Raw genomic sequence first — 15,834 nt, 5'->3', positions numbered from 1 at the left:
ATATTTCTCAGTCACATATTTTCTTCTACTTTGTATTTTACAAACTTTCCTATTTATTACCATTCTTCTCATGTATTGCTTTTTTTTGTTTGCTTTTTGCTTCTTAACCTGTAAGAAAAACACTTTCTTCCCACCAAATTTACCTTGCTAAACATGTTATTGCCAAGCAAGACAGGATATATGGTGTAGTTTTAAGTTCTCAGTCTGTTTTCTTCTACAGTTACAGCAGCCAAGACTATAATGCAACTCACAGTACATTCTAAGATGGGGCCTGTCATCATTTTTAGTTTGGTCCTAACAAGAAATTATAAGAAATGATAGTGCATATGAGTGGGACACTCCACATGCTTGTTTCCTTAAAAAGTAACTATGCCATTCTTGATGCAGCAAAAGAAATCTTGCAGTGCTTTGTCTGGATAGAGGCATGATATTACAAAAGGTTGTTCAGTATTCTTCACTGCAAATATTTCCATGCAATAAGAACTTTGTGATAGCCAATGGCAGTATTCAAAAAATTCATTCAAAGATGAGCTGCTTAAACAACAACTATTCCATCATTAGAAACACAAATGCAATACCAAAAAACAATCAAAGCTTAAATCTTGCATTTACTCTCCTGTAACAACTGAGATTCAAAAGAGCATCACAATCCACTACACTGTTTTCCCAGAACTGTTCTTAATGAAGAATTAAGACTGCACAGTAGTAGAAACAGCAGGATCAAGTAACCAGACCTCCAAAAGCCACAAAATGGAAGTTATTTAATCTCCACAGAACAGAGGGTATATATCTTGTGAATTATTACATTCTAATAATCCTTTCATATGCTGAAATATGAACCAATAAATGGCTGCGCATCTGCTGGAAAGCTCTTATATTAACCACAAGTGGATGATGATATATTCAGATAGGCCCAGTTAAACTTAATACTATTTCATGGCAGTTTTTAATGAATAAAGCTGAGTGACAGTCAAAAGGAAGGAGCACTGTACTAAATGTCCGAAACCTGACTGCACCTATGAGCAGTTATGTTGATTTTTCTTTTTTCTTTTGCTTCCAAAGAAGAATCTTACACATTTTCCCCCCAATTTGGTATATTTAACAAGAAATAAAAAACTACTGACATAATCATTATCACTTCCTGCCACTTCAGCAGATGACAACACTTTTTCTTATTAATTTGACAAATCATTTATTTCAGAATTCTGCAGCAGCCAGTTCCAGATGGCCGTACTGGTTTGCTCTCAGGGCGTAGCTCTCTTTGAACAATGAGCTGTTCGTAAGGTAAATAAATGAAATGTTCCAACCCACTGGACTGAATAGAAATGTGCAAAAAAACTCAAATGCTTACACAAAAAGCCTCTGTTGTAAACAAAACATCCAATAGAAACAGCTGCTTATTTCCTTTTTATAAGTACCTGGCATCACTTTATTAATTGTGCTGGCACTAGATAGCCTATAACTTGCTTACCTACACAAGTATTGATTAAGCCTATTGCATGCACAGATAAAACTACACTAATTATGCAGGTTAACACATAAAGTGTTCTCAGTCCCTTCCATAGTAGTAGCTGTAGGGTCATGGCCTTTTCTTCACATTAATGGCTGTAAAGATCTAATTCTGAAAGATACTGAGAATAAGTCTTAAAATCACTGAACCTTGACACCAGCAAAGGCTATGGAAAGCTCAAGTCTGAAAAAAACTAAGGGAAAAAACCATCATTTTAAAAACAACATTTTAATTGCATGAACTTGAAACTGGCATGAGGGAACTGGCTGCATGTAAAACACCTCAATAAGAGCCAGAAGTTCAAGGTATTTCAGATGTGATCCCTATGCCTTCACATTCAGCAACCAGCTACTCCAACTGCAAACTAAATCAGAGCTCCTCAACAGCTTGCACTAGCCTGATACTGCTCACCTTACACAACTCTGCTTAGAAAGCCGAAATGCTGACCTCTGCTAGGTAGTGCAATGGCATAAAAGAGAAGTGTTACACATAAGGATAAATTAGATGCCAAAATTGTGAAGTTAAATTGAAGAAAATAAATGACCAGGTTTGTGAATATCAGTAATGCCAACTACAGAACACAAAGTATAAATGTAAACTCATTCCTGAAATGTTTGCTATAAAATTTTTGTGTTAGGGTACTAACATCAATACCAAAGTAAAAACATAAAATAAGTAAATTCTGAAAATTATATTTACTAATTACAACTGAATTGTACTGGATGACATAGGAAGTACAGCAGATTACTGGCAGGATTTAAACAGACATGAGGTACAAAAGAAGAGAAGGCACATTTTATAGTTGGCTTCTGAAGATGATAAGCCCTTTCAGTGATTGATGATTTCATGCTTTAAGAAATACCATTCTCATTTCAGGGCAGTTAGAAAACCAGATTTCATCTAAGGATCCAAGATAGTTTGCAGCTTTCTACACCTTTAAGATAAATCAATATTTACAATCAAATTCCTTTAGTCTAGACAAGAGAGGAAATGACAGCAATAGGTAACACATATAGTAAAACATAGTTAACTTTACATATTACAAGTGATGGCAATAGCTAAAACATACGGTTTCTATATATTACATGTAAATGCTAATTATACCAGTTTTCTCCCCCTCCCAGATGCATCTAGACATTAAAAATAGAAAATGTGCTATCCATCCTTCATCTTTAAACTAAATAAATAGTCTCAAAATGGAAACATCTTAAATACAAATCATCTTGCTAAAAAGTTACCCTACCACCTTCAGTAACTGCACTGCTGTTTTACATGCTGGTAATACAGCAATAGAGAAGTCAACAACTAAAGGTACAGTGCTGCAACAGTAGAATTGTTAGTGGGCAGCAGCTGAGCAAAATACTCAAGACAGAGGAGTGATTGATTGGGTGGTAATTTTAAATATCACAATTGAAACTCAGTTCATCTCTGCAATGTGGCTGCATATTAAAGCAAAGAGCTCGTCCTCTGCCAAAGCCCATAACCTGCATCCTGAGACAGAAGCGCAGGAAAAAGCAGCTCACTCCACCCAAGACCAACCCCACGCAGGTAACTTCAGGCTCTCTAAGTAAAGCTTTTCCTAACGGTACATCAGAGGTAACTTCATGCAAACGTGTTTTTACAGATTTTCTAACTCTTACGTAGGACGCTACCCTTAAACATACTTCAGAAGGGAGGTTTGTGTATGACAGCTTTCCTTACCTTTAAAAACAACGGAAACGATCGGATCTGGCTTCCCAAACTTGGTTTTGGGGATGTTGGAAGCAGACTCTACGATCACCCGGAGCATCGCTCCGAGCCGGCAATGAGCCACGTAAGGAACCCGCGGGCTACAAGGCGCAGCTCGGGGCGGCAACGCGAGCAGGAAGAGGCGGCAGGGAATGGCACGGCGCTGCCGGAGCTCGGGGTGGGTCTATGACGAACTGCTCCCGAAGGCTATGACAAATTCAGTGCCTGTAAATTGACACCAAGCGCCGCGGTTTTGCACAAAAGGAGCTCTGACTGGTGCGATCCAGCTGTGTGATGAATATCACACCGGTAACCGAGGCAAGCACGAGCAACATATTCAAGGTAGCTCCAGCAGTCAGGACCCATCGCATCTGTCTCTCGGTACACCGAGGCACGGCATTGCATTTTTCTGTTCCATTTTAGAACTTCGCAGTCCGACCGCGCGCCCCCTGCTGCCAGCTGCGGAGCCTCCGCGTGATAAATGAGAGTCCGTCACACCTGGAGGTGGAAGGGAGCCACGAGGAGCACGCAGCCCAACTGCTGCCTGCACACAGGGCCGCCCGAAATCACACCATCCTTCTGACAGCGTCGTGCGGATGAATCCTGAGCTCTGCCAAGAAGCTGTGCCAAATTACTGCCTTTCTGCATTTAACGTGACATATTCAGTAGATCCCTCGACATGAATTAAGCAAATACGTGCAGCAAACAAACAAACAACACAATAACACCCTGTGTATTGGAGGTCTATGTTTTAAACACAAACACGTGTGGTAGACTGCACTAAAAGAAATGCAGCTAAACATTGCATGGCAAGAACAAGAACTCTTTGCTCCGAGCTACTCCATCCTCATCCTCAGCTTTCTAGCCATTTTCACCAGCTGTGAGCCACATGCAAAAAAAGAAGCGGATTGCACTACTTCTGCAAAACCTGTGTTTTGGGTGGAGAGGGCAACAAAACAGCACAGAATGAGTCCTCCAGAAAGGTCAACCGAGCTGTTATATGGGGAACCACAGGAACTACCCATCACTTATTGTTTTTGAAGCTGGTGTGAAACTTGTTTCCTTTTTCAGAGCTTCAACACAGCACGTTCAGGAAAGGTGACAGGGATGGAACAACCAGATACAAACAGCTCAAATGAAACGCTCTCCTGAGCCTTGTAGCCCCCCTGGTTGCCACTTACCTTCCTGCAGGAGCGCCCCACACCGAGCAGGACAGCCACGCTTAACAAGCAACATGAGCAATGCCTGCATTGTAAAACCATCTTCTAATTGCAAACTTAGAAAATCCAATTAAGCAAACATTTATTGATTATGACTTTACACAAGAGAAACAACCAGCAGCGTGCTCTGCCCTGCTCAGCTCCAGGTGTGCTGGTACAGCCCAATGAAGCCTCGCCTCCCAATGGACAGCCCCCTCTCAGTCCCGCAGCAGCGCATCGCTGTCCGTTAACAGCCACCTGCTCCATCCCCGCCCCTCGCAGAAGCGCTCTCCAACCCCCGCCTCGCCCTCGCTCTGTTTTAAGCCTCGTAGGACGCCGTAGTTCTCGCTTCGTTTGCGAGGCGGTGCGGGTGGAAGTGACGATGATCCGGCCGCGGCATTCAAACTTGCGGAAGCGAAACAGGGACTGAGCGGGGCGGCCGCTGTCCCGCTCTGCGGGCTGCCCTGCTCCAACGCGGGGGGACGGTGAGCGCCGCTATCGGTGTGCGGGGCTGCGGGAGCTGACAGCACTGCGGAGTTTGAGCTCCATCGGAGCTGCGGGAGAGGCTCTGCCCTGCTCGGGGACAAGGCGATTCTGTGCGTTTGTCTGTGTAGGCGCTGGAAAATGAATTCCAAGACGGCCAAGGGTGTCATTATTGGTAAATGGGGCTTAAAGTCCGGTAGCTCCAGGCCGGAGAGCGATCTGCAGAAGTACAAGCAGGAGAACGCAGCCCTGAGGAAATCCCTGGAGGAAGTCAGCAAAGGGAAGGGCCGAGCAGAGGACACGGAGCGCAGCCGGCTGCAGGAGGTGAGGGGTGCGCTGCCACGCTTCTGTCCTCAGTTATTTCCCCGTGATAACTGAGCAGATAAAGCTGCCTGGTAAGGCTGTTAAATACGAAGGCTTGAGGCCACAGTGCTACGGTGTCTGGTCCTGTATGTCCAGCTGATCCCAGCGCACTGGGTCCTTTGCATGAACAAGGCTGCCGAGCACCTTTGCAGCCATGGTTAAATAAAACCATAGCTAATTCTTTATGTTGTTATTCCATGCCGACTTCTATACCTTGTAGTCTGTTAAAGGTACATCTGTGGCCGTAGGTAAAGAAGCTGTATTCGATATGTGATGCTGTCAAGCTTTCCTAAGGCACTGGTATACTTTAAGTGGACTCACTCAAGGGATATGCTTAACAGACTGGGCACAATATTTCTGGGCCTCATCATAATGGTTTTGATGTGTCTGTGCTGTAGTGTCAGTTCTCATGCTAGTCTAAGTACCAGTTATGGCTTATTGCCATGGCAAATTCCTATTGTGCATTTCTGATGTATGGTGGAGTATGCTGCATGCTGAATGTTGGTTATTTAATAGGTGGCTACTAGTTTACATGTGGACAGTCACATGCATGCTCAGGCATATCACCTTTAGGCATCACTGTTTAGCTCCTGTGAGTGTTGGGTCAAATCCTTCCTTAAGTGAGGTCTTATAAAATGTGAGTGCTTCAAGTTTCTCTGCCACCTTTGAATGACTCTATAGCCGCTCTTATACTATAGCGATTTGTATTCATAAACAAAGCTGCTTACCAAGACTGTGAAATGTCATTCTCTGCATTATTTCTTTCTTTCGCCTGCTGTGCACTGTTGGAATCATTTGGAATATTTTGGGTGGTTGCTGTAGCATTGTCAGGTAACTAAGCAGAGAGAACATTTCAAATGGAATATATTGAACTGCTGTGTATTTCCTAATGTTACTGCTGTATATGCTGATGCTTACTCATTTGTGCGGCTTCTCTGTTTCATTCAGAAAATACTTTGTCTTGAAAAAGAAAAAGAAAAATACAACCATCTTCTGGGAGAGAAGGACAAAGAAATCCAAAACCTAAGAGACAGGCTTAAGTCCAAAGGCAAGAACAGTGAAGTCTCCTCATTACACAGTCAGCTAGAAGAAAAAATGAAGGAAGCAGAAAGGAGAGAACAGCTACTTAGTTCTCTAACAGAAGAAATGAACCGATTAAAATGTAATTTATCCACTATTACTGCAAAATGTTCTGAGATTGAGAACAGATCTGATGGTTCTCAGGCATCGCAGGTAAGCACTGAAGAAATTGTTTACAAGTTAGGTTTGGAATTTTCACCCACCGAGCACTGCTGTCTTTTATAAAATGTAGTTTTAAATCTTATGAGTCTTCATATAAGATGATTTCAGCATATAACACAACAGGTGGTATCCAGACTAACCACTAAATAAACAGGCAGGAGAGTACAATTTCTAGCAGCACAGCTGGGAAGAATTCAGTGCAGCAATAGACATGGGGCCTTAATAAAGGAGTGCTAAACTCCTCACCTACTTAAGTCAGGGTAAGTGGTGAGAATACCTTTATCCTCTCTGTTCTTGCAAATCTTCATTTATTTCTTGGTTAAAATAAGTTGCCTATAGTTTACATCCCATAATGCATGATAAATGCTTCAGCATAACAGAATGTAAAGTAATAACTTTTCTTTTAAACTCGTTAATAGTTGTGGTGTCAGGCACTTTGTTACTTTTATGAGTGCATTTTGTTTGCTCTGCTTGCTTTTTTGCCCATTATAAAGCTCTATGGAAAATGCAGTATTCTCTCACTAAAGAGCGCACGGAACTCAGTACTTGAAAAGAGCTGCCTGTAAGTCTCTTTCAGTCTGCAACCTGTAGATGGTGCTAGTTCCACAAGCTATATAATGAAGTTAAGCAATTTCTAGAAATTCAGCGTTTATCAATCACGTTAGGTTGGGGTTTATTTAATTGGTTCAGTTTCAATTATGATACTTTGCTATTCTGTAAGATACAAATATGTATCTTGGGAAATAAACACATTACACCTAGTGGTTTTATGTCTAATTTCAAAGCATTGAAAAGTGTTAGAGAAAATTTTTGATGAAAATGAATGAATTTTGAATGAAAACTTCATTCAGTGTTGTTTTTATGATGTCCATGGATTTATTTATCTAGTTACCACTACAGGAATTTGTACCACAACAATAGTAAAACTGCAGCTCTAAACAGTAGGATGCTCTGTGTAGACTTCCCTTATTGCATCTAGCATAGTATCCTACAGGCAGCACAAAGTTACAGTTAAGTGGCACTACACATAATATTCTAATATATGTAATATTTTGACTCTGCAGAAAGGTTTAGTGGCATACCAAGATAATGGGTCATTTAAAAAAAATACAAGAGCAAAGCATCCTGTATCTTGCAGAATCCTTCTTGAAGTGTGAAGACCATCACTTACTATCTGTACTGAGTCTTCAGTTCTTAGTTAAGGAGTTTTAAGCAGGAAGTGTATCTTTTAATCTCAGGTACAAAATAGGAGGATTAAAGAGTAATTACTACTTACCTCAGCAGTGAAGTAAGTGTTCATCAGGTTTCTTGGTAATGCTAGAAATTACACTCTAATTTTAGAATAACTTGCTCTCAATTGGTGATAAAAGAAGCCTGAAGGACTATTTAAAATGGATTCTAATTGCCAAATTTTTTTAGTTTAAAATCAGCACTTGTAAATTTTTGCTGATATATTAGTGGAGGACAACAATGTTTTTAGACTTTCTTGCTGAATATTTTGGGAAACTTGAAAACAAATTGAGCAGTGTTTCTTTAAAACTGCTGGGCAATGATCAAACAACAGGTATACTCCAAAGTGGAAAGAACAGCTGTATGACAACTTGAAGTGATGCAGTTTTCATTGATGTACAAGTTTTAATATTTACAGAAATAAGAATTTGAACAGTTGCGATGAATCTAAATCCTATTGGAAAGAACTGAGCTTTAATAACTGTGTCCAACTTAAAATCTCTTGTATTTTTCAGCTATGAAACTTGCTCTAAATCATGTTCAACAAATAACAGGAACACTTTAGAAAAATGTAGCTTGATTTAGCACATAATTTCCATTCATGTCCTTACAAGTTCTTCTGGCTTATGTACACAACTTTGAAAAGCTTTCTATTGTGAGGTGAATGAACAACATACTATGAACAAAGGTTAAATGTTTAACGGATTTTCAGTTCTAAGTGGGGCTAAAGGACTGTGAAACTCACACTTTATGCACTCTGCTGTGGACTGGGCCTTGGAAAACCAGTATGTCCTTATAATTCTGAACAGGCATCATTTTCTAGGTGTTTATAATCCTATGATTATCTTAAATAAGTTTAAGTTCTCTGGATTCCCCCAACAGTTCCTATTGGTCTGTTTTACTGTCAAACTGGTATAATGATGATATAAAAATAAAAAGAAATAATTTACATTTTTCTCATTTAAATAAAAACTGTAGATACTTGAGTTCTTCAGAAGCTTTCCTGTTACACTTCAGGTCACACAAGACAGAAGTTCAACCAAAAAAAGTGGTGTTTTATGAAATGTTTTAATGTAACAGTTATTCAGGGAACTAAATTGAGAGATTTGTTCCGTATTTTCCAGGAGATTTTAAAAAATGGGATATTTTTTTCCATGCAATTTAGTTTCTTCTAAAAATAGAGTAGGTTTTTTTTTTGTTTTTTTTTTTAATTCAAGTGTCATGTAAATGCATCTGCCTTAATTTAAACTACTCTTATGCTAACCCTGAGATTAGTAGTTATACAAGACTAGATACACTCTTTTATTTTAAAGGATGTTAACTGATTGCTTTTCATCTGTAGGAAGCTGTAACAACCGGTCCTGGGTCTTCAACTAATCTTAGTGAAGTCGAGAAGCAGTTAAAAGATGTAAGTTCTCCTGTACAGCATTCCATGTGAAATGATGTATCATGATGTATTAGAATGTAAACTGTCACCATATATATTCTTGATTACAATAGGACCTCAGGGGGGGTATGCTAGAGGATAATATCAGATAAAGCAGGGTAGGATATCTGACATCTAGCTATAAGTTGTAGTGCATTAACGTATTCCACTGTATTTGACAAAATGAAAGGTTAATTCATTGAAGTATGACTCATCAAAATCTTCCAGTGATTAATCTACTCCAGTAAGCCAGCCAATCAGAATTTAATATTGCTGCATTTTTAACTTATGCTCAGTAACACCAAGAAGGGTTTTATTAACTGTGCAGACAGGATTAATGCAGTTTTCAGGGGAAATAAGTAGTTTTTCTTTAAACAAATGTACAATGTGTAGTTTTTCTAACTTTTAAAGAAATGAGGTGAATAATGTTTTCAAATCTGGTGAAGTACCAGAGGGTTTTTTAATATTATTTCTTTTTCCTACAAAGGCTCTTGAGAAAAACCAGCAGTGGTTACTGTATGACCAGCAACGTGAAGTGTATGTCAGGGGACTGCTGGGAAGGATCTTTGAACTTGAACAGAGGTCAGAAATTGTTAGTCAGCAACAACCCAAAGAATCTAATGCAGAAGGTATTGATTTATTTATTTTTTTTTCCCCTCATGAGTGACCCAAACCATAATTATCTATAAAATACATTTCTCATAAACAATAGCAGTAATCATGACTTTCTTCATAGTATTTTGCTTACTTAATGGTAAAACTTTTGAATTTCTCTGCTTCCTGTTTTTTAGATGCCTTATTTGATCAATCTTGTTCCTATCTACTTCACCAAACATTTTTTAAAAGCTTTGACAGTTTATTGGCCACCTTTCTGTTTGCAAAAAGTGTCGAGGTAAATATATGCATATCTCCCATCCTTCAAAGTACACTCTTAGCCTCCATAAAGGAAGCATTAAGAATTTACTGGCTAGGTGTGTATCAGTCTGTTTCTTTCAAAATAAATATTATTAAAAATGACTCAAGCCTGACATGTTCTTTATTCATCTGAACAGATCATTTGGCATCTATGATAGGTTTTGACACATGTCCAGAATGTTTTGCAATAATGGATCTGGTTACCTCTAGCTCACTTACTCATTGTGGAGTTCCTCAGTAAGCACCTTCTCTATACTGTGTAGTCAGATTGACCTGAGTCACGCTTGACTAGCTTGTAGAGTAAAATTAAAATCTTGAATAGAAGAGCCAGAAGGAGTTGGATTCCTTCTAATGTCAAATTATCAGGTTCATACTGCAGCTGATCTGCAAGGTAAATTTATGAAATAGAACTATCCTCAGCTGGAGTGATAACATGCTTAATTACCACTTTGTAATTAATATGCAGTTTCTCTATTGCTGCTGGTAACCTTACAGAGAACTGTGAACTATCATTTTTAATCTTTTTTATTCAAGAATCTATGAACAGTGTATTGGAGAAAGTGTAGACTGTAGTAGCTCATTAGATGAAGTAATTAGAGTTTCTGTGGTCAAAGCTTTGTCATCAAAGGAGCAAAGAAACATGGAGTAAGGGAGTGAGCATTCCTCTTCAAGCAACTAGACAGCAATAGAAGTCAAAGCCTAAAAAACTAGCTAGAATTGAGAATGAATTTTTTTGTTTTTTCCAAGGAAAACCTTGATATCTCTCTGAAGAGCTACTTGCCCAGTAAAGGAGTATTGCTAACAAATTTAAGGCTTAACTTTAGGTAGAGAGTGTTGAACATTCAAGCAAGAAACCTTCCCTAGTAAAGTACACTTTGAAGAACATGAGGGAAGCACTGAACAGGAGAAGCACACAAGACAAGAACTTGAGTACCAGAAATCACAAGGGACTGTGAATGTGCATTCCTTATTTTGCTTCTGGGTATACTTTATATTCTGAATTTCTATGGAGCACTTCTTTTTCCTAGTTATAAGTTTTTCTTGGGTCAACAAGCACAAACTATTTTAACAGTGATTTAAGCAAAGGTCATTAGCCAAGAAGCAGGCATTCTTGATCAAAGGACCTACTTCACTTTCCTCTAAATGTAATGTAGAAGTGATCACATACAACTTGAAGAGAACAGATATTTCATTTTGTGTGGTGATAGAGCAGAACTTATAAGACCTCCAGGGTGTCTCTAAGGAGAGAGTAATGATGGAACCTTTACTAAGGAGCCTGAATATAAACATGAGATTCTAATATCTTTTGATCTTTAATGTTTTGCTATAATGCATGAGGCCACATAAGAACTATCAGTGGGACCAACCAGCTTGTGTAGCCAGGACAAATACTCTAACACTACTATAACAGTTAGTGAAGGGAAGTGGCTGTGGCACTACACCAAAGCTAAGCTGCTGTTTTTCAGTAACTATTCCTGGAGAAGGTTTTTCTGCTTTAGAAGTTTATAAAGCTGTTTTAATTTAGTTTGGAGATAATCTAGGCTGTGTGACAGCCTAAAATGTCAGTTTATATCAGGATGCTTCAAAATGCTATCAAGAGTTTGGTGCTCTGCTTCTGAAGAGTTTTTTTTTCCTGTATTCTCTCCATATTTGTCTCATTAAGGTCATCTACAAGAAGAAATGCAAAAACATTATGATCAGCTCTTACGAAATGCAAAGAGTGATCTTGAAGCTGAAAGATGCACTGTAACCCAGTTGAAATGTGAACTTAATGAGTTCAAAAAGAAGTACGAACAAAGACGACAAGAAATAATGAGCTTAAATGCCTTACTGCAGTCACAACAGATTGTTGAAATGAAGAATCAAGAAAATGAAAACAAAATTAAAGAAGAGAAAATACAGATGCTAAAACAAGAAAACGAAAGTATTAAAGTGCAGCTGAGAGAGGAAAAGAAAAAGTCTGAAGATCTCTTATCTCAGGTAGGCAGATAAAAACTGAAGTTCTTGATTCTTCCCTCCTTTTTCTTGAGCCCATTGACTTTTCACTACCTATCTGGTTGAGAAGAGTTGGGAATGCATACATATGCTGTATTTTTATGCTAAAAATAATAATCTGCTACTTACGTTTTGTTTGGAATAATCACAAGGACTCTCTGTTTGGATAACTACACTGGTAAAATAAAGCAAAGTATTCCTGTCAGCATCTTGGTGGTAATCAAACTTTCTTTGGGCATGCAATCATGTCTTTGATGAAGAGGTTAGTGGTTATCACTGGCTGATAATAAGCTGTTATATATATATATATATATATTTTTAACAGAACAAAAGCATTCATTGTATAAGCTTGATATATCCTGTTAATGAAGGATATCTTATAAATGCATTTAGTTAATGCCTTATAGTCCAGTATCTTCTAACTTTTCAGTTCTGTTTAAAAGAAGTTGCTCCTTAAAAACACTAGCATTATCATGACATGTTAGTTTAAACATAGGCTGTTTTATACATGTATTTTTCTGTTCTGCCAACCACCTGGGAAAGTTCAGTTGATTTTGACTTTTTTTTCTACTTGGTAAAATATTAATCTACCTTCTTCTCTAATCTTTACAGTGATAGCATTTTCTGGGGTTTTCCCCAAGGAAGGAGAGGTATTTGAATCCTGTTTGGCAGCTGTAAAATAGACACGCTTTCTGCTGGCACTGGAATACAAAAGTTTAGTTCCATTCCTTCCTGGGAATTTTTTCTTAGACTTATTGTACATGGAAATTACTTTTTTTGCCTTATAGGTACAGCTTCTTCGTAAGTCCTTGCTCAAGCAGCAGGAGGAACATGCTAGGATAGCTTTGTTGGAACAACAGGTATGAAGTTGCATGTTCAGATGTGACTTGATTTTTGTTTTTTTGTTTTCAATAATCTGATACTTAAGTTATTCTAGAAAGTCTCTGTGCATATTGTACTTCAAATTTAAGAATAAACAGTATATTAAAGTAGTAATAGATATTAACATGCAACTCTGGGTGATTCCTGTGCTTATAAATATTCTTATGTTTTCCAGAGGAAATCTGTGAGAGGCTTCAATTAAAACCTAATGCTACTTTCTGTACAATCACTTGTTCAAATACATATAAACTGTACAGTCTCAAATTAGGTCTGGGAAACATCCTAAAACTAATCAGCTCATTGAAATTTGTAACTTACAAATAACTGCTTTGCTGTCTGCTCCCTGATACTTTTTTTTTTTTTTTTCCCAAAGAAGTTTTTAGAGATCTAACTTAAGTCCTTGGGAGAAAATGTTGAATGTTTGCAAGCTCTGGTGTAGTGCTGCCCATATTTTTTTTTTTCAAATTGCAACAACAAAGATCATGGAGTAGAAACTGGAATTTTGGAGGTTGTGGGGGGAAGTTCCCCTATATGCTTTTCCAGAAAATCTTCAGTTTAGGAGTGTGAGACAGATGAAATATCCTTCAATCAAAATAATTTTTAACTCTACCTCTGATTATTTTCATAATTGAGCATATAATTCCACTGAAAGCAAGAAATGATTTTAACATATTTTAGGACATGATTGTAAGTAAAGCTTGCTTTAAATATATAAAGAGGGAAAATCACCCTTCTTCCACCATTTTTCTTAATAATTCTACTTTTAATTCCTTTTGTGGTGTTGCAAGATCCAAATATGTACTGCAGACTTGGAGAATGAAAAGCTTGACCGCCAGAACTTGAAGCATCAGTTAAACAAAATCTTTAAGGAGCTATTCAAGGCTAGAGAGCAAATAACTCGTCTTGAACCTTTGGTATGTACTGAGTAACTTGTAGGTTAATTCAGGGATTTTGCATAAATGAACAGATTTTTATTCTAGAGTGTAGTGAGCCTTCTGCTCATGTCATCAGATATTAACATCCTTTAGCTATTCAGAACCTTATATTAGCTAGTTAAATACAAGTTCTGTTACAGAGAAGTGATACTCAGCTCTTGGAGGAGAACTACATATCCCAGAGGACTTCGCAGAGGATGGTTCCCTGAACATGACATTTCTTGATCGGGAAACGAACCTGGGCCATGGGGGTGAGAGCGCCAAATTCTAACCACTAGACCCTCCTCTGCGATGTCCTCTGGGATATGTAGTTCTCCTATGAGTGCTGAGCACTTGGGACATCGCCATTCCACGGAACCGGAGCACGAACCTTCCAATAATCCATATTGCACATGATGTTATGATGTAGAATATTGACAGCAACACCACCAAACCATGACAAAGTTGTAAGGTGGCCAAGTAGCTGCAGATTAGCAATGATAACATGGGAGTTTGAAGCTTGATGTCATAGTTTTCACCATGATTTTTTTGTTATACCTTATGAAATACTCTCTGGTAGCTGCTGCACAGTGTTTAAAGTGGCAGGACTCATATTCTTATTCAGTGGTTCATGAAGGAGAGAAGCACTTCAAACTATGAATATGCATTAAATACTGCTATAATGTAATTGATATACTCTTCTGTCTTCTCTGTGTATTTAATGAGATGTTGTGGAAAGCCTGTGTTAAATAGCCTGCAGAGATGCATCTGCTGTTTAACTCAAATATTGTATTAAAATTATTCAACAGGTCCATACTGCCCCCTTATTATTAATGCAAGTAACATAACTGCATTTAGCCATCTTTAAAATTCTGTCCTTATTGCTGTATGTAACATGTGGTTTATGTGCCATCAAATATCTTTTTGTCCTACATCTATGTGATCAGAACCTCGTGTGAGCATGCCACAATTCTTTACTAAAGCTTTTCTTTTTCCAGATGCTCCAGGAGTGTGGACTTACGGAACCACAAGATGATTTGAAAGTTGTGTATGACGAGAAGACTGCAGCATATGATAGTAGTCCTTCCCTGAGACATTCAAATCTCCTTGATGAAAGTTTCCTTGAGTGTCCCAGATGTAAAGCACAGTATCCAACAAGTCAGCACAGAGAATTATTAGCGCATATTGATTTCTGTACAGCCTAAGCTCCAAATGGACTTGCATTTGCTCTCTACGCATTGCCAAAATACTGTTTAAAAAGGCAAAATATTTTTGTAAAACTTTTCTTTTAAGCTTGTATGAAGGACTCTCTGTTCAATGAAAACAGTAACTTATTTGGCCTCAGATATTCCACATGACTCTTGTGGGAGTGGTCATTGCATTTTTGCTCGAAAATGGAAATATTTGTAGAATTAGGGCTCTTTTCATACAGTAAACTACTGATTTTTTTTATTTTTTTTTTGCACTATTAAAAACAAGAGCATTTCCAGTTCTGAAACTGACAGAAAATGGAGTCTTTACTGACTTGTGATCACAGTATAATTCTTTCTTAAAATCTACTGTAAACCTGGGTTTGTTGTGAGCATTTTCCTCATTTTACCTATAATGAAGTCCAAGCTGTTATCATAAGAATGATGAAATTGAGGACTACTTATAGTATACTTATATAAATTAACTTCTCTTACAAATTTATGGTTTGCTGAGACCAGCAAATTACCTGCACTCAGGCTGTAAGGTAAGTCTATCTCTGGTGTACCATTTTGAATTGTTAGCCAGTGTCAAATTTTCACCATAGTTTGCTGTAAAATTTTGTGTATCTATCCCATAAGGTTCTTCCTACTCTTAAATGGTTAAATATTATTTTTGTGTATGGAGTATTTCCAAAGTTGTTTCCAATTACTATTATAATATTGCATCATATTATTAAAAGCTAATATTTAAAGACAA

General features: G+C 38.0%; 2 protein-coding genes across 18 annotated transcripts in view; one reads left to right on the top strand and one right to left on the bottom strand.

The window, feature by feature from the left end:
• The window catches only part of MYOF (myoferlin), a 62,260-nt gene extending 57,537 nt beyond the window's left edge, over positions 1–4,723 (bottom strand). For 12 of the 14 annotated variants that reach the window (XR_014948893.1, XR_014948891.1, XR_014948892.1 and 9 more), the window contains exon 1: positions 3,212–3,674. Coding sequence is in view for 11 of the 14 variants with exons in the window: in XM_015867131.2 (XP_015722617.1) it covers positions 3,212–3,299 (88 nt within the window). In the remaining 3 variants the exon portion in view is untranslated. Of the gene's footprint in view, positions 1–3,211; positions 3,675–4,419 lie in introns of those variants that run through there. The other 2 variants (XM_015867133.3, XM_085555188.1) reach the window with 1 other exon arrangement.
• Positions 4,724–4,839: 116 nt separating this feature from the next.
• CEP55 (centrosomal protein 55) lies at positions 4,840–15,834 on the top strand. 4 transcript variants are annotated; one of them, XM_015867142.3, is made up of 8 exons: positions 4,840–5,244; positions 6,232–6,516; positions 9,098–9,163; positions 9,669–9,810; positions 11,760–12,076; positions 12,880–12,951; positions 13,762–13,887; positions 14,886–15,834. In XM_015867142.3, the coding sequence occupies exons 1-8, from the start codon at positions 5,062–5,064 to the stop codon at positions 15,090–15,092; spliced, it is 1,398 nt and encodes a 465-aa protein (XP_015722628.2). In that variant the 5' UTR covers positions 4,840–5,061; the 3' UTR covers positions 15,093–15,834. The 4 variants fall into 4 exon arrangements, with proteins under 4 accessions (XP_015722628.2, XP_015722629.2, XP_085411316.1 ...); XM_085555190.1 differs by having other exon boundaries at positions 5,191–5,315; XM_015867143.3 differs by lacking the exon at positions 13,762–13,887.

Source organism: Coturnix japonica, chromosome 8 (assembly GCF_054131305.1).
Source record: "Coturnix japonica strain WE chromosome 8, WE-NBRP24, whole genome shotgun sequence".
Classification (NCBI taxonomy): domain Eukaryota; kingdom Metazoa; phylum Chordata; class Aves; order Galliformes; family Phasianidae; genus Coturnix; species Coturnix japonica.
This window is presented reverse-complemented; position numbering and strand designations above follow the sequence as displayed.